The following is a 19,209-nucleotide window of genomic DNA, read 5'->3' as shown; positions in this document are numbered from 1 at the left end:
TAAAACATAATTATGTCCCAAGTTTGAATCACACATGCATGACGCACAGGTGATGAGAGGGGGCGGGGTTTATACGCTGGAGGAACATGACGGGTGGTTGGGGAGGGGCTTATTTACATTGTACAAGCTAGCACACCCTTTTGAAACAGTCTGCAAACAGTTTGTAAATGGCTGTGTTCCATTCAGTTATATTCCCTGAACTTCGGCGGAGGGCGTTTTGTAGACACACGTGACGACAGCTGCTTGTCTGGCAAAGGAGGAGATGAAAAATGCGAGGGGAGGTGGGACCCGGAGAGGTCCGAGTTGGCACTTCCTGTTTGGGGGAGGGGGGGGAGAAAAAAAAAAAAAAAGCAGAGAAGAATCGTTTTTCACAGTTGAGCTTGACGAGAAGAAGCTTGCGTGTGCGCCGGCGTCCTTGTCGCGTCGCAGTCGTTTGGAGATTCCTGAGCTCAGAGCTCTTTTTTTTTTTTTTTTAAACCCCGCCCACCCCTGCCGTACACAGTGGTCCAAGTACGTGATGTGATAAATAATTCATATAGATAACACAAAGCTTTTTAATTAGGCTCAACTTTAGTGTTGTGTTGTTTTTTGGACAATCCAAAACATTTTTTTTTTTTTTTTTTTTTAAATGGGCATGACATCCAATACAATTATTGTCTTGTTCTACCCGTTATAAGGTTGCCGCCATGGCAGCACATTAGGACAGTACCGTGTGACCAGTAAACCAGAAAAAAACAAAACAAAACCCTCTTTGGAAGGCAGAGAGTGTAAGAGGGTGGTCTGCAGCTCCACACTCTTGAGTTAGTTGGAGGGGGTCCATTAAATCCTAATTGGATGGATTGATTGATTTATTGTTGTAGTAATAGCGGTTGTGGTGTGTGGGGGCTATTGCACTCACAGGGAGGACAACAGGTAGTCAGTCAGTATTGTGGATATAAGGCAGATTGGTGTTTTGCAGAGCCCACTTACACGTCTCTACCCCCGCCCCCTCCCCCCGCACTCGCCCGCCTTGACACAAGAGCAGCCGCCCACCCCCAAAAAAAGCACAAGCCAAAAAAAAAAAAAAAAAACCCTAACAAGCCCTCAAAATGGACCATTCTCGTGAAGTGTAAAACTTTTTTTCTCACGCGCGCTCTCAATATATATATTTATATTTATTTATATATATTTATATGTATAGTAAAATCTCTGTAGAGGATTTTATTCATCTTGTGATGTCATAATATAAATGTCGGGATTCTTCCTGTGGAGATGATAAATAATGATTCCCTTAGAAACAACAACAGTACCGTCAAGTAAGGTCTTCCGTTCATCCAGTCACTTTTTTGGGGGGACGGGGGAAGAAAAAAAAAAAAAAAAAAAAAAAAGTTTGTTTACATGTCTTTTTTTCAACGTGATTGGATGAACATTTACAAAGTGTCCCCGACTGGGTGCGATTTGTCTCTCGTGGAAACGTTCCCATCTTCAGTCCGTTGACAAAAAAGGAGCGAGTCCCTCCCCTCCCCCCCTCCTTTTTTTTGTTTTTCATATAACCATAAAAACAAAGAAAAGAAAGAAAATAAAATAAAGCCGGATCTCCGTTGCAGTCAGTAATGGATGAAAGTCATGCAGGGAGCTTGCACAGTCACAGTTAATCAATGGTGAGAAGACTTTTTTTTGTTGTTTTTTTTGTTTCCATTTCGAGAGTAACAGAATGACACCAAAACTTTATATGAAACAGAGCCGTAAAAAGAGGTGAGAGAGCATTTCAGGTACTTGTTGGGGGGTGGGGGGGGGGGGGGGGGCAGCGATGTGAGGAGGGGGTTGCGATGGTGGGCGGGCATCTCAGAGCTTCTCCGGGGACGGGATCCAGATGTACGGGCCCGACTGCTCCTCGATGATCAGCTTGATTTTGTTGTAGATTTCCTCCAGCGAGTCGCCCTGGACGATAGCTGCGAACGAACGCGTTCTCGAGTCAAACTGCAAACACGACGGAATCAGAAAGAGTTGAGCGAACATTACCTGTGAAAAACTCGCCAAAGTCCTGCTCCAACTTGACGGCCTTGTCGAAGACTTTGTTGGCTTGCTCGTACGTCTGCCGCTTGTTCATTTCCCTGCGGTGCCAAAAAATAAAAAATAAATAAAAAAATGAAAAATAAAAACGTTAGCTGGTTTGGCGTGCGGCCACGTGCCTTGCAACTTACATGAGGGCTTCGATGGATTTTGGTTTGATGAAGATGGCGATGGGGTAAAGTTGTGCTTGCTGCAGTCGTTTGATGGCGTTGCCCGACACGTCCAGGATGCAGTGCTTGCCCTGTGGAGGTCGACACGGGGGAAAGGTCATCACAGCTTGTACGGATGTGCAATTCATCAAAATTTAATAACAATTCAAATTAGTACACTCTACAATTACAAAATATGCATAATCAGAAAAAAAATTCAATTAATAATGCTAGTTTTGAGTGGTTTAAATGTATACATTTGCACCTATTTTAAATTTTAAAACAACTAATTTAATAAATCTTGTGTGGTCCAAAAGTAACTTAAATAAATATAGTATTTCAAATAATTTTGTATATATATATATATATATTTTATTTTTATTTTTTTCTTTAGAATTGAGCAGCCCTACGAGCATGTCTTCCATATCTGAGGTTGATCAATTATTAACATTTAAATGAAAATTTAAAATTATTTAATAAAAATAAAATATAAAATAATATATAATATATAACATAATAAATAAAATAAAAAAATATTTAAATTAACCGTGACCCTTGTGAGGAACAAGCGGTTCAGAAAATAGATGGATGGATATTTAAATTAAAATTTAAATTATAGGGCAAATAATAATCAAAATCACAATTATTCAAACAAATTTTTTTTTGGGGTACAAAACAAGAAAATATTTCAACATTTAAAAACACAGTATTAAGACCAAATTATTTGAAAGACTACAATTATGCAAGTTCCTTTTGGACCAAACAAGATTTATTAAATGAGTCATTTTAAAATGAAAAAAAGGTGCCAATATATCAATTTAAACAACTCAAAATGAGTTTTAATAATCTTCTATTTTGGTTTACGATGTTTCAGATTTTGTAAGTGTGTGGTGTAATAATTGAAATAGTAATTTGGCAGCCCTGCAAGGTTGTTTTTAGTTGAGAAAACCAAAAGAGAGATTCGCCGCCGTACCCGTTCGGCCACGGTTCTGACCGACAGGATGCTGGTCCCGTAGAGGTTCTCGTTGAACTGTCCCGCCTCGATGAACTTATTGTCTTGGATGTCCTTCTCCATTTGCTCGCGCGAGCCCACAAAGTGGTAGTCCTGACCGTCCATCTCGTTCTCTCGCCTGGGACGGGTCGTGTCTGCCGGACGGACACAAACGGGCTCGGTTGTTTGTTGGTGTTTTTTTTTTTTTTTTTTTTAAATACAACGAGTTGAGCGTGTCACTCACGGGGTACGCAGGAGCCGAACTTGTGAGGGAACTCGGAGATGAGGTCGTCGTTGACGCGGTCCTTCATGGGGCCCAGGATGATGACGGGTCGTGTGTAGTGGACTGAGGACGCAAACAAAAAAGCACCACAAAAGATCAGAATTTTTTTTTTTTTTTGATGTTGTTAAGACCCAAAACGAGAACAATCGGAAGCAGATTTATTGAGCAGGAAACATCGCGGGTGTGACGTTCCAAAAATCTACCCGCAATAATGGAAATCTGCGTTAATTTAAATAAATAAATAAAATTATCTGTTAATTATATATTTTTTTTGTTTATATGTTTTTTTTCATTTTGGTATGATTTTTAATTTATTATAAATGCTTTGTCATTCATCATGTATGTTCTTTTCTTATTTACATTCATTTTTTCCATTAAAAGTATGTTGTTTTTATTTATTACAGTATACAGCACAGTATATATCTTTTTTTATTTATTATATACGTTTGTTCGTTTCAGTATGATTTTTAGTTTATTATGAATGCTTTTTCATTCATCATTTTTTATTTATTTTTTTAGTCATTTTTCATTAAAAGCACAAGTTTGTTTTTTTTCCTCATTTGGAAAAATAATTTCTGCCAATCTTTTTCCTCAATATTGCAATTACTTATATTGCAATTATTTTTCATGTCCTCTTTCTATGTATTTTTTTTTTAAATAAGCAAAAAATATACTGTATATTACAAAAAACAATATCAGATTAATGCTGAAGCATTCCCACATTATTGTGATTTTTATTCTCCACACTTTTTTTGCCGTCTCATAACTCCCTAATAATACTTCCAATTTACACCATTCAAATTTCAACTCGCTTCGAAAATTCACGCCTCGCGGGATATATATAACATTATCATTACCAGGTGTCTGATACTGCTCGGTGGTAACCAGGAGGTTATCATTTCATAATTTCTCTCAATGTGCTTTCAGCATTCCCACACAAATTCTCCAGAAATTGCACTTAGTCTAGTTATATATATGAATATTGTTTTTTTTTTTTATCGATTAGACATGTGCACCAAGAAGGCAAATGAAGCACAAATTAGTATGAAAGTTGATTTATCGGAGTTACTAACTTGTGACCCATTTACTACGACATCTTTGCAAAATTCAACCAAATCAAAGTAGCATAAATATTAAGAGATACTTCACTTATTTAGCCCATTATAGCAATAAAAAGTTCTAATTAATTTGATACTTTCATTATTTTTCACACACAATACTTTTAAAATTTAAAATTTTGCCACTTGTCGACCTAAAATGACATCACGTGCTCAGATAACAACCAATCACAGCTCGCCTGTTTTCTAGGTTTGGTCATGTGACATTCACAAGGTGAGCTGTGATTGGTTACCCGAGCACTTTGTGATGTAATTTTCAGTTGACAGCAAGTTGAAAAATGTGTTTTTTTTTAAAAAGGTACTAATTGAACATGAAAAGTAATGAAAATATCAAATTTATTATAGACAAAATATTAACGTTTGATAGCCAACAATGGCTAAATAAGTCAAGTATCCCTTTAAATTACAACAATAATGCAAGCAAAAGCATGCCTTGATGCACTCAACTTGTCGAGACACCGAAAAATCCGTTTAAAATTGCAACAATATTCCAAGACTTACTTTCTTGTCGAATAACGGGCTCGTACGAGAGGATTGTGTCTTCCTGGCCCTCTGCCATTTTGGAAGGAAAAGAAAAACAAATCAAGTCATCAGATGGCCGCCATCACACTTAAACGTTTGAATTGCTTGTGGCACTTGAGTCGTTTCCCCGCTCACACAAACGAACGAACGAACGGACTCACTTGAGCTGCTTTCGCTGTCGCTCGTGTTGGACGTCAGACACTCTGAAAGGACGAGAGCAAACGTTAGCGGGAGGGGAAAAAACATAATGTCATGCTCGCAACATCATTTGCATGCCACAACAAAAGTTCAGTGATTCCCAACACAACATTTTACTTCCAAAAAAAATAAAAATGCTCCACTAAGTATAAATATAAGAAAATCATGACGTTTCCATCTCAAGCGTTTTTGCTTGACAATAGACTTTTTTTTTTTTGAGCTGCCCTACGAGCATGTATTGCATATCCGAGCTTGATCATTTATAGGAAAAATGATTCAAATTTAAATTATTTAATAAAAATACAATAAATATAAACAATACATAAAACACACACACATATATATATACATACATATATATATATATATATATACATATACATATATATATACATATACATACATATATATATATATACATATACATATATACACATATATACATATATATACATATATACACACACATATATATACATATATACACACACATATATATACATATATACACACACATATATATACATATATACACACACATATATATATATATATATATATATATATATATATATATATATATAAAATAAATACATAAAATAAAAATAAATTATTTAAATTAAAATAATAGGAAAAACAATCACAATTTTGTAATAATTGAATCACTATTATTCAAACTATTTTTTTCTTGGTACAAAACATTAAAAAATACAGTATTAAGACAAAATTATTTGAAAGACTATAATTATGCAAGTTCCTTTTGACCAAACAAAATTTATTAAATTAGTGATTTAAAAAAAAAAAAGAAAAAAAAACGGGAAAAAAAAAAACGAGGTGTTCAGAATTAAGCAGTCGCAGTGCCTCGGTTCAACCCTCAATAAAGCTCTGATGTTCCAGTAGCCTTTCCTAATGTAATCGTGTAAGATGTGTTAGAAATTGTTCTTGTCGCATCATGGTTTTGAAACAATTACATTTGGGCGTCAACGACTTGAGTAATTTGCAGCAGGATTGGTCCCTGGTCGTCGCTGGCATAGAAGACGGAAAAAAAAAAAATCATTTCTTGCTGCAAATAAATCTATTAAGTGCAATTTGACATTTCAGTGGCTGGGAATCACTGCTCTAAGCTGACCAGAAGAAGAAGAAGAAGGAAAGCAGAAGTCATGCAAGTGTGAATATTGAGGAAGCGGTTTTAGGCGCAGGCAATCGGAAATCAAACGTTTCCTGCCACAGATGAGACGCAATCCCAGAACGTCGCGTCTGCTTGCTATGTGTTATCATCATCATCATGTCGGGGGGCGGGCCAAAAGAATGTGACATCACCACCCGCTGGAGGGAGGCGGCAGTCGGCTCATTGTTACTGTCAATGTTGCCGTGGCAACGCCCGGCTCCGGCAGCAAGGATACCTTTGAAGTGCGTCACCTGATTTGACACAAGCGCCGACAGCTGCCGCCGTTCTCCATCACAATTGCAAAAATGTAGATTCAGCGTGGACTGGCCAACGCTATATGTTCAAAAGTATTGGGACACGCTGACAAGTCAATGCTTCACACAAATGCAAGTCCAGAAAGGTTTCGTTCAGGGTGCATATGGTCTCATAATCATGCTAAATTTCTGCATTCCTCACTTACAACCGAAGACCGACTATTAAATTATTTGTAAAAGATCGTCTCTTGAGTGATTATTCCGCAGGGTGTGTTCAGAGCGATTCGTCTTCGGTCAGACAAAATGCAAAATAATAGTTCCCAGTGGAAATATTGGAAAGAGGATGGGCTGAAAATAGAAAAAGGAAAAAAAAATTGGGCAGAAAACATTTTACGAAAACGAGCTTGCAAAAACCAAAGTTTAAATTATCCAATGTAGGCCTACTCAATTACGGAAAAAATAATAATCACAATTATTTTGGCAATAATTGAAATCACGATTATTCAAATGATTATTTATTTTTCGTACAAAACTAGATCACGATTAAGCATTTAAAAAATATTAAGACTAAAAAAAAAAAAAAAGAAATACTATAAATATGTTAAAAAAAAAAAAAAAAAACAAAAAAAAAAAACAGAAACACTATAAATATGCAAGTTCATTTTGGACCAAACAGAATTCATAATAATATATATTTATAATAATATTTATTTATTAATGTTGAAGTGCAGAATGTGCACTGTGCCGTTGGACAATCATTTATTTTTTGCTACAAAACAAGAAAATGTACTTTAAACGTAAAAAAACAAATAAAGACAAAGATAAAACATTTTTTGAAACACTATAATTATGCAAGTTTCTTTTGAATGAAACAAAACCTATTAAATTATAAAAAAAACAAAAAAAAAAGTGCAAATGTATCAATTTAAACAACTCCAAAATTTGTATCAATCGTTTAACGATTACGCTGATTTTGTAATTGTGCAGTGTAATAAACAGACCTAACCCAATGTCATTTCCAGGAAAAAAAAGATGATCAGGATATCAATTATTATCTGTATAAAATGACCTACCGGCATATTGAGATACAAAATGTTGATAAGTAAAATGTTGTCTAAAGCCTGCAACGATGTGATTATTGGATGCTTGTGAAAGCTTATCCTTGACGATTATCATGTGGTGTTAAGAGCGACTCTCCTGATCCAATCAGCTCAGAAAAACAGTCAACAATCTTGAAAAAAATCACTTTGATGTTATTGGAGTACAACAAAATAAAAAGGGAAGTGTTGTTGAACTTAATATGCCTTTAACCATGAAGCAGTCCTATTCACAAGTGCCAGGCAGAACAATTCAAAGTTCTTCCACTAGATGGCAGAAGGTACAACGAAGCTCACACTGCATCAAAGCTTTGTGCACAACTCATTCACGGGTTGCATTTTAGTACATTTGGAAGTCAAGTGAGACAAGCTCGTTCTTTTCAAGCATGAATGATCCGACTCATGTCGGTGTCCCAATACTTTTGTCCATTTAGATTGACCCCATAATAAAGCTCTGTGACATAAGAAAGGCCCGCCGACCCCGCCCGGCGCTCAGGGGACAACCACAAGACTTACTCAAACTCTTTGATCCATAAAAGTCATCGCTTAACCCCGGGAAGTCCTAGATGTCCCGACAGGTGAGAGCAGAGAAAACAAAAAGACAAGAGAAGACAGCAGACAGGAAGAAGAAGAGGTTAGTGAGAGTCGGGGCAGAGAGGAAGAGGAGCGCTCCAGATGTGTGCGCGTGTGTGTACGTGTTGGAAGCAAACATGGTTTTGAGTTCAAACTCATAAAGTGCTTAGTGACATTCTTGTTGGCGTAGCAGCACAGTGTTAGGAAGCCTGTCGTGCGTTAGTGTGGCCCACAACCACACACACAAGCATGCACCCACACACACAGCCGCACACTCCTCTTGGAGGGCACCGGAGAGGCGCTCGCGTGTGGCAGAGGAGCGAGTCTTAAACGACACATTTGAGGTTATTGTGGCAAAAGTCGAGTCAGCATGAAATTTTAAACACGTGGAGTCAAATCATGACTCAGTTAAATACATAAATCAAGTCAGCATGATGTAAAAATGTCTACCGTACGACCATTGTTTACATTATTAGATGTCACGTGCAAGTTAGCTGTGTTGCTACGCTAATGTAGCATCCGGGACGAGTCGTATTTTCTATAATGTCGTCCTTGCGTCTGGCTCTCCAGGCATGATTAATCAAGTTACAGTCAATCCAACGTAGGGCTGGGCGATAAATCGAATTAATTCATCCATTGAAAGTGCCGCGATGTGAAAATGTGCTAAATCGTGAAATTGAGGTGCTTATAAATAAATACACATCATCTAACCTTGAGCGGCTCGCTTCTGTTTACGCTCGTTTTGGGGTCCTTCGTTTGGTGACTGGCGCGCTTGCTGATGACGTCACCATACTATAACAAAGCTGCGGTATGTGACATCATCGGTAGGGGCACAGGAGCCCGCAACAGCCGTACAGGCTGTCCATATCACCGCCTGTTTTTTCCCCCCCCCTCGTTTCTTTTCACTCACACAAACACGCACAGAAATTAATGAACAAATTAATTCATTAATCTGATGTGTATCGCGCACATGTTTGAAAGTAAACGCAGGAGCAGAGCTCCGCCGTAACGTCTCCGCGTGAGCCTGACGCAGAAGTATACTGAGGCCTTTACACGGACTCCCAGGCGGCGAAGCCAACCCACGCCAACCGGCAGCGAAGGAAAGTGACGCTTCCAAATCACCGGGAGCCCCACATCAGCTACTTTGGCCAAACGGTACGCTGCCTACTCGCGCACGTTGTCAGCTTCAGAAGACCCCAGAAAAGGGACTCATGTTCGGCTTTTACAAGAGCGACGTAGAGCAAAGTAAAAGTGTGTGCAAGGTTTGCCGAACAGCTATTAAAACGAAGAATAGCAGGCAGCACAACTAACCTCTTCCAGTACTTGCGCCAAATGCATCCGAAAGAATGTGAGGAATGCTCACGTCTTCGAGAGTACGGCGTGGCTAATGCTAGCTAGCAAAGATAAGTACACGCACACCATGAAACAACAAACTTGAGCTGTATTTAGTACCGGGGGAAACATTGTGTCATGCACCAGAGCTTGTCTTTGAGTTTATTACAATAAAAGGTGGTGCTGATTATTTTTACACTGTTGATCTCGAAGTTCAGTTATATACAAATGTTATTGTGCGTTGAGTTGTATATTTGCACAATACTGGATGTGTGGTTTACAATACCTGTTTACAATTGTTAGAACTACTTACTTGTGGCAATTAAGTTATGCAAAAGCTATGAGTAAGTTTTTTTTTGCACAAGATATGTATGTGACATTTAAGTTGAGCAAAAGATATGAGTACTTTTTTTGCTCAAGCTATATATGTGGCATTTAAGTTGAACAAAAGGCTATGAGTAGCTTTTTTTGTACAAGCTTTGTGGCATTTAGGTAATGCAAAAGCCATAAGTAGTTGTTTTTTTTTTTGTATAAGCTATGTATGGCATTTATGTTGAGCAAAAGGCTGAGTAGTTGTTGTTTTTTTGCACAAGTTATGTTGCATTTAAGTTATGCAAAAGGTATGAGTAGCTTTTTTTGAAGCTATGTTAAATTTACCGTAAAGCTGATAAAAACAAATTTGTGTACATTATTGTCTGAACATTTTGCACAAGATTAATTTTTGAATAAAACAAACCTTGTTTAAGTTTTTTTTTTGTTTGTTTTGTTTTTTTAAACTTTCGATTAAAATTGAGTAAAATCAATCGACCAGAATGACAGGAAAAAAAAAAAAAGAAAAAAAAAAAAAAAAAAAAAAAAAAAAAAGAGATTTTATTTTTTGGCCATATCGCCCAGCCCTAATCCAACGGTTACACTAAAAAATAAATGGCTGCCTGATGTCATTGTTGTCATTTTCTCTGAGTTGCAAACATCGAATGATGACATTTGTTTGTTTTTTTGTTCTTCATTCATTTTAAAGCGGAAGTCAACCTGAAACATTTCTTGACAATAATATGTTATATGTGACCTCACTATCTAAATATGACATTCTGATTAATAATACATTTGTGGAATATGAGTTATGAAGTAAAATGCAGCCGTTTTTGATCCATCTCAGGGGGCGGCCATTTTATACATTTTATGTTTACAAAACAAACTAAAACTATAATTACAGCAAAAATGTCCTTCATTTTAGTCTTTGGTAATTAAATGAATGCATGAGCATTTGGGGATGACTTTAAATGTGATTTTACGTACAGTAGATTTATTTTGATATTAACCGCCAGAATAAGGACATTTGAAAGTGTGTCACACAGAAGTGACGTCATCTAGCAGCAGTCAATAGAAAAACACCTGCAGATGACATCACTCCCATGGTTTTTAAATATTGCGCACAAGTAATACACATTTTTTTTAAACTAAAACTAATACTGAAAATAACTAGAACGAAACCAATACTTTAGCATTTATTAAAGAACTAAAACTAATAAAAACTAACAGAACCACCTTAAAAACTAAAACAAAACAAAAAACAAAAAATCAGAACAAAATAAAAACTAACAAATTAAAAATAATAATAATAAAAAAAAATCCAAAACTATAACAACTCTGCTCAGGACTCAGGCAACAGCCAATCAGAGCTCATCTGCTTTCTCTTAAGCTGCGCTGTAATTGGCTGTTACCTGAGCGACAGTGATGTCATTTTCAATCGACAGAAAGCGATAAAATGGTCGCCCCGAGATGGATAAAAAATGGCTGAAGTTTGCTGCTTAACTCATATTCCACTAACACAATATTAACCAGAATATCGTATTTAGATAGTATTTAGTGGGGTTGCAAAGAACATATTGCCAAGATTTTTTTTTTTGCGTGTGTGTTGACTTCCACTTTAAGGAAAAATTGAGTCATTCAAACGAAACGTAATCACCCGCAAAGCAACCTTGTAAATTCTTGCTTTTTGAAAATTTAGATTTTCTAATGTAAACAGGCAAGACTTGTCTCGTCGAGTTCATCTTCATAAAATCGTGCCACCTCTGCCACGTCGCTCGCGGGCCACCTCACCTCTGCGGCGCCCGTGAGAGGGAGACGAGAGCGAAGCGTCCGTGGAGGTGAGCGGGTGGAAGGAAGGATGACGGATGGAGAGACAGAACTGAAGTGTGAAAGGAGGAAAAGAAAGGATGAAAGCGATCCTGCCCACCCCTTACCCCCCCCCCCCTCTTTTTTTTTTTTTTTTTGGCGTGACTCACACCAGCTGGTACTCACGTTCAGACTCCACCAACTCCTGCACAATATTCTCCTTGCTCTTGTAAAACGGGAACTTTCGCGACAGGTTGAAGCTTTTTTTGCGCTTTACTTTGACCGGCTGGGGAAGGGAAGGGAGGGGAGGCGGGGAGGGGGAGATGAGAGGGCAAACACACAAAAAAACAAACAAAAACCAGAATGGATTTCAATGACGGTACTGGACACGCATGCAAAACAATAAAATGGAATGTCTGGCAAACATCAAATCATAATCATGAAAATGAGAAGCAGCACAGCAGGTCATGGATGGAAATGAACGAGCACGCGACACTTTCAAATACATTGCTTGTCATTACAATACACAAATCATCAAACGCATTTCTTCCTCAAATAGTGGAGGTGTGATTGAAAGCCGCTTTAAACGTGTATTCGATGTCATCGACATCCAACTTAAAAGGGATACGTGACTCATTGATCCATTTTCAGCAGTAAATAGTTAATATTTTGTTTATAATTATTTTTCATGTACAATTAATACCTTTAAAAACTAATTTTTCTACTTGCTGTCGACTGATGATGACATCACCTGGTAACGGCCAATCATGGCTCAGTTTACTGACCAAAACCAGAAAACAGGTGAGCCATGATTGGCCGTTACCTACTTCCTCAGCATAGGTGATGTCATCATCAGTCGACAGCAAGTAGAAAAATTACTTTTTAAAAGGTATTAATTGTACATGAAAAATAATGAAGTTATCAAATTCATTCTGGACAAAATATTAAATGGATACTTTACTTATTTGGCCGATTATAACAATAAAAAGTTTAATATTTTATCTATAAATAATTTTATAGTTCAGTATTTTTCATGTACAATTAGTACCTTTAAAAACACATTTTGCAACTTGCCGTCGACTGAAAATGACATCACTGTTTTCTAGGTTTGGTCATGGGACATTCACAAGCTGAGCTGTGATTGGTTACCTGAGCCCTTGTAATGTCATTTTCAGTTGACAGCAAGTTGCAAAATGTGTTTTTAAAAGGTACTAATTGTACATGAAAAATGAAAATATCAAATTTATTATAGGCAAAATATTAAATATTTGACTGCCAAAAATGGCTAAATAAGTAAAGTATCCCTTTAAATTTTCACTGCTGAAAATTGTTCAATGAGTCAAGTATTACTTTAAGATGGCTAGCAAGGATATACATTAAATATTCAATTGTAGCTTGCCGTAGTGCAGTGGTGTCAAACATAAGGCCCGCGGGCCGGATCAGGCCCATAAAGGGGTTTAATCCGGCCCGCGAGATGACTTTATAAAGTAAAAAACAAAACAAAAAAAATGTTAATGCCAGACATATAAATCAGCCGGCCACAATCAAAACATAAATTCGTAATTTCACAAGCATTCTTCAGATGAGCAATGCAAGTCGTACACAGAATCGTCCTAGATGTCATTATTTTAAAGTTACGGTTTGTTTAAAATTTTCTTAAATTAAAAAAAAAAAAAAAATCGCAGACCGACAGATGTGTAAATACGACACAAATTCAATTACTGGCGACACAAATACATATGACAAGAATTAACATCCTTATCACTTCATTAACTGCGCCATACATTGCATTCTGGGAAAAATATATATGCAAAACAGGTAGATTTAACACATCCGGAACTCATACAGGCAAAGTGTTGCCGTGTCCCATAGGCATTCGTGTTACTTTCTTGGAACAATATATTACAGCTGAGCTCCGTAATTTAGGGCTGGCCCACAAATAGCAAAAATTTGCGTAGAATTGACGGCAATTGTTTTTATGTTATATACCATTGTTTTACTGTTTCTGCCCACTTGGTCATATATTTTCCTCCATGTGGCCCCTGAGCTAATATGAGTTTGACACCCCTGCCGTATTGGGTAATAAGTTGACATTTATTGATATGTTTCTGATGTATCACATTTCACGGCAAGTGAATCTGGTGAAGCATTCATCATTTAAGATCATCTTGTGCAGAAAACACCACAATTTATCTCATGAGGAGATTTGTGTGTTGGTGCTGCTGTTTTGGTCAGCAACAATTTGTTTAGCGTTTGTACATCGATGTGGGGTATACTTGACAAGAGGCCAGTATTTGAGTCAGTGCGTATTCACAAAATGTTTTTTGGTGTGTGTCGTGTCGTCGTATTATGACGTTCGTTGTGGCTTGTGGGCTTTGCTGACATTCCCACGCGGATCTTGTATTCCACTTACCCGGTTGGACTCGATCATGCCTGTCCGGGCGTGGAACTTGACTGTTTTTAACCGGGCGCGCTCCTTCTTCTCCACTCTGGACAAAAAGAAAAAAATTCAAAAAAGTAAAAACGTGTTGCTGTCATCATGCTGCATCAGGAGCACAAATGTTGTTGATTAAATTTGCTTATTACCACCTGAAGAACATCTGCACAATCAAAACATTTCCTGTGGTTCACAAGTTCATTTTCAGGAGATTAGACTATTGTGACATTTATTTATTTTTTTGGTTCTTTTCAACAAGTCTGAACACACAAAAATAAAATGAATCCATCTGACAGCTGGAACTGGTCCAGAATGGAACTGGACCACATCAAAGCGTCCCAAATCTTTTCAAATGTAGGAAGAAGAGATTTGAAAATTGTGTTCTTGGTCTTAGCGCTAAAAACACAACTTAAAAAAAAAAAGTTAAGGATATTTGCATTTTGAGTAAAATTTCCAGATTATAACCTTGACAGGTGAACTCATGAATTTTGTGTTTTGTTCTATTTTGTGTTGATGTTCTGGAGTTGGATCCCAAAAACGCAGACACAACTAAGATTTTAACTATTTATTCACATCAAGAGGCGTGGAACAAACTTGACTAGACGAGAAACAACGAGAGTAGAACAAAGGAACAGAGGTAATAATCCGACAAAAAAACACACTTCTCAGACCGGCTTATATAGACAACGAATCGATCTGATTTGTTGTGGCTAGATATGTGGGTAACAGGACTGACATGGTATTATCTGATTGGCTGTTGACCAGATAAAGAGATTAAAGATTCCTGACAACACATAGCTCCTGACATCACATAGCTTAAGACCAGTTGAAACTAGATGCTGGTTACATCAGTTCATAACAGACACCTGACCTCACGGTCATGACCCAAACGTATGCATAACCCTTACATGACCCTAGTCATGACAGTAAGCATAACCCTTGCATGACAGTAAACATAACCCTTACATGACCCAAACATAAACCTGACATGCCCTTGGATGGCCCAAACATAACCCAGGCATGACCCAGTCATGACATTTTGAATGTCCATCAGTTCCATGATGTCAAAATGTGAACATTAAAAAAGGACTGCTACGAAACCAATTCGAACAGATTATTAAGTTAATAGCAAGCGAAGTATAGAGTGGAATTTACTGACGCTCACATCACTCACCAGGCCAGTCCCTACCTTTTGAAGCCATACACACTCAAAGTCACACATCCTACAGTAGGACTTGAGAATGCAACCCCAATTTGACTTCTCACATGCACATATCCGATTACTCCATTCAATGGGTGCGATAAATAGAATAGTGGAGTGTAAAAATAATTTGATAGAAGCACAAAAGTACCTTTTCTTGCTGGGAATGACCCCGATCTGCTCGCTCTCCCCATGTGGCGTCACCAGCCTGGCCTGCCACCACTCGTCATCGGACGCGTTGATGACGTGGAGGATGTCGCCGTACGAGAAGCTCAGCCCTTGGCTGGGCAGGCAGCTGTCCCTCGTCCGGTCGTAGTCAAACAAAGCTCTGCAAAGGCCAAGACAAAAAGAAGCCTTCAGGTTTCAGTGTCCTCAATTGGCAGATCGGGTACCCGCAGTCTTGTGAAGGATGTAACCAGCAGGTGGAAAAGGCGTCAGAACCCGTTTAAAAAAAATATTTAAAAAAAAATATTTAAAAAAAAATGTCACTGCCTGTTTTGCATTGGCACGTTCTCAAGTCCACACACTCTTTGTCATCGGTCTAAACGGGTCATCATCATGTCACAAGACATGTGCACTCTTCATACCTGCTTTACAGGTTTCAATTCAAATCAACTGGACCTACTGCGAGACTTTCCAACCCAATCTCAATTTATTTATAAAGCAGATTTAAAAACAGCAGAGTTGACTCAAGTGCTGGACAATTCATTTAAACCAATACCACCTTTTAAGGCTTAGTAAGAGTCCTTTAGAGTTGTGATGAAAATTTTATTTTAATCCGATATACTTCAAAAACACTTTTGTCATGACTGACTTTTTAAAGGGATACTTGACTCATTGAACAATTTTCAGCAGTGAAAAGTAAATAGTTTGTCCAGAATGAATTTGATAACTTGATTATTTTTCGTGTACAATCAATACACCTTTAGAGTTTAGAAAGTCATTTTTTCCACTTGCTGTTGACATCACCTGTGCCGAAAAAGTAGGTAACGGCCAATCATGGCTCATCACCTGTTTTTCTGGGTTTGGTCAGTAAACTTACCCATGATTGTTCGTTACATACTTCCTCAGCGTAAGTGATGTCATCATTAGTCGACAGCAAATTGAAAAAGTACTTTTTAAAAGGTACTAAAATTGTACATGAAAAATAAGTTGCCACATTCATTCTAGACAAAATATTAACTTTTTACTGCTGAATGAGTCAAGTATCCCTTTAACATCAAAACTGCATGATTTATTTAGTCTTGCCACACGTTTGACAAAAATGTAACCTGTAGCAAAAGACATTTCCGTTATGTAGCGTCTCAGTCTGAACACTAAAAGGACTACATACAGTAAATAAGTGATGACAAAGAAAGTAGAGTCTGTCGGATATCCATAAAGAATTACAAGACAGCTTCTTGAGACCACCGAAAATTATAGAACATGCAAGAGTGCAAGGTGACTCAAAGCAGCCCTTGCATTTGCCAGACTGTTTTTTTTTTTTGTTGCGTTTCGCCCCACTTCAAAAGCTCACCTTGCAGGCTTGACGCCTCCACATTCCTGAGGCTGGGCCGGGACGACATGCATCGGCTGGATAGCGAGATTACTTTTACGACAATGCTGAGCTCTTAGACGGGCGCACAGGAGCAGTCGAGGCCTTACTTGCCTCTCATATGGGGGAGGGGTTACGGGTGGTGCTCAAATAACCTGGGCGCAGCGGAATTACGTCACTCGGCACTTTCACTTTGATCACCTTGACTCTGGCGTGACTCACTGCTTCCACTGCCTGCGTTTTCTGTTGACGGGCTTGTATTGTGACAGCAAACCGCTGTCAGTCTACAACACTATGTTATTGTCTACGTGGGCTTGAAAGGGTGCAACACATATTGAATGTAAAATAAAGCGTCCACAAACGTCATGCTGCTGTATCCAAAAAACAGGTGAGAGCTGTGACGTTCGCCATACGAGCCCGAGGGCACGCTGACGTCTATTTCAGTTGCCAACAGAGGGCAGATGAATGTCAAAATGGCAGCCCACTAAGATGGATGAAAATAGCAACGTGACAAGTGGCTGTCATCTTTTTGGAATTTCCTAAAAAAACAACAACAACAAAAAACATGGGAGTGAGCACCTTAAACTGAGGCGAATGCAATCTTAATAAATGATTAATCTGCTCATTATTTTGTCGATTAAAAAAACAAAACAAAACAAAAAAAAAACATCTAAAACAGGATATTATTTGAAATTGACAGCGCAGAAAATGCTCAAAGAATAATTAATTGTGATTCAATTTAGTGTTAATTTCATCTGCCATTTTTAAATTTAGTTTCAGTTTTAGTCCAGGTTCAATCATGCTTGTTAGTTTTTACAATAATTAGTCAACCACATCCAGTTTTTATTTAGTCCATTTTTAGTCGACTCGAAATCAAGCATTTTAGGCTTTATTTTAGTCCAAGAAAATGTAATTTTATTCGCCTAGTTTTAGTCAACAAAAACTGTCAACTTTTTAAATCTAGTTTTAGTCAGGACAATTATTTAACCACTGTATTTTATTTTATTTTTTGTCAGCAGATTATGTTGAACATTTCGGATCTAAAACTTTTTCACATCAATTTTTTTCTCATCTTTTTGATGAAAACAGAGAGATTAGCACAGACAAGATTTTACAAAATCATAATTTTTGTCTCGTTTTTGTTCATGGACTAAAATATCCATAGATTTTAGTACAGTTTTTATGAAATGAAATACATTTTCATCTCGACTTCATTAGTCGACAAAAATGCAGATTGATTTAGTCCCAATTATTGTTTATTAATGAGGGTTTTGGTCTAGTCTAGTTTTAGTCCAGTGAAAAATGTGTGTTGACAAAATAATTTTTGTCTAGTCTTTGTTGACGAAATTAACACTAATTGACTCATTGGTTTGGTTCATAATACGTCAGAAAATAGACAAAAATGTAATTCATTATTTTCCAAAGTAAAAACAAATATTTTATCTTGATTCAACACATAGATAATCCATCTGTTTTCATTGAGGACTACAGAAATTGGTTAATATGAGGCATCTAAACAATTGTAAAAAATTATTGGGTTGCATTAATTAGAGCAGGGGTGTCCAAACTTTTTCATACAGAAAATCAGAAGGACGCAAGGGCCACATAATGTTATGAAGAGAAATTGTGTTTTGTCATAAAAATTGTACAAATAATTTATTTGTGCTTTTGTACATTTAGAAAAAAGCTACAGTATATAAACTTACTTATTTGTAATATGGCAGTAGGGTTATTATAGTTTTGGAATTTTTCCTTTTAGTTATTTTTTTTTTTAGTTTTCAGGGTGGTTCTGTTAATTTTTATTTGTTTAGTTCTTTAAAAAATGCTTAGTTTTAGTTTAGCTTGTTAGTTTCAGTATTAGTGTTTTTTTTTTAAATGTGTATTACTTGTGCGCAAATTTAAATAAATTTAAAAAAAAAAACATGGGCGCGGCGTCATCTGAAGGTGCTTTTCTATTGGCTGCTGCTAAATGACGTCACTTCTGTGTGACATACTTTCAAACGTCATTATTCCTGTTTATATCAAAATAAATTACTAAAAATCACATTTAAAATCATCCCCAAAGGATCATGAATTAAATTAAATTATATGTTTGCTATAATTATAGTTAGTTTTAGTTTTGTAAACATAAAATGTAGTTTCAGTTAGTTTTCGTTTTTTAAAAAGCATCTTCGTTTATTTTATT

General features: G+C 37.0%; 1 protein-coding gene across 9 annotated transcripts in view; it reads right to left on the bottom strand.

Moving 5' to 3' along the window:
- Nucleotides 1-1,133: 1,133 nt before the first annotated feature.
- Nucleotides 1,134-19,209, bottom strand: part of dlg3 (discs, large homolog 3 (Drosophila)) — a 184,615-nt gene continuing 166,539 nt past the window's right edge. For 6 of the 9 annotated variants that reach the window (XM_077531147.1, XM_077531145.1, XM_077531146.1 and 3 more), the window contains 10 exons: nt 15,642-15,818; nt 14,266-14,341; nt 12,039-12,138; nt 5,277-5,318; nt 5,095-5,145; nt 3,437-3,538; nt 3,175-3,347; nt 2,184-2,293; nt 2,002-2,093; nt 1,134-1,931 (listed from right to left, as the gene is read on the bottom strand). In XM_077531147.1, the coding sequence (XP_077387273.1) occupies nt 1,825-1,931; nt 2,002-2,093; nt 2,184-2,293; nt 3,175-3,347; nt 3,437-3,538; nt 5,095-5,145; nt 5,277-5,318; nt 12,039-12,138; nt 14,266-14,341; nt 15,642-15,818 (1,030 nt within the window). In that variant the 3' untranslated portion in view covers nt 1,134-1,824. Of the gene's footprint in view, nt 1,932-2,001; nt 2,094-2,183; nt 2,294-3,174; nt 3,348-3,436; nt 3,539-5,094; nt 5,146-5,276; nt 5,319-8,348; nt 8,395-12,038; nt 12,139-14,265; nt 14,342-15,641; nt 15,819-19,209 lie in introns of all 9 variants that reach the window. The other 3 variants (XM_077531149.1, XM_077531150.1, XM_077531151.1) reach the window with 1 other exon arrangement.

The sequence above is a fragment of the Festucalex cinctus genome, chromosome 9 (assembly GCF_051991245.1).
Source record: "Festucalex cinctus isolate MCC-2025b chromosome 9, RoL_Fcin_1.0, whole genome shotgun sequence".
NCBI classification, from domain to species: Eukaryota; Metazoa; Chordata; class Actinopteri; order Syngnathiformes; family Syngnathidae; genus Festucalex; species Festucalex cinctus.
This window is presented reverse-complemented; position numbering and strand designations above follow the sequence as displayed.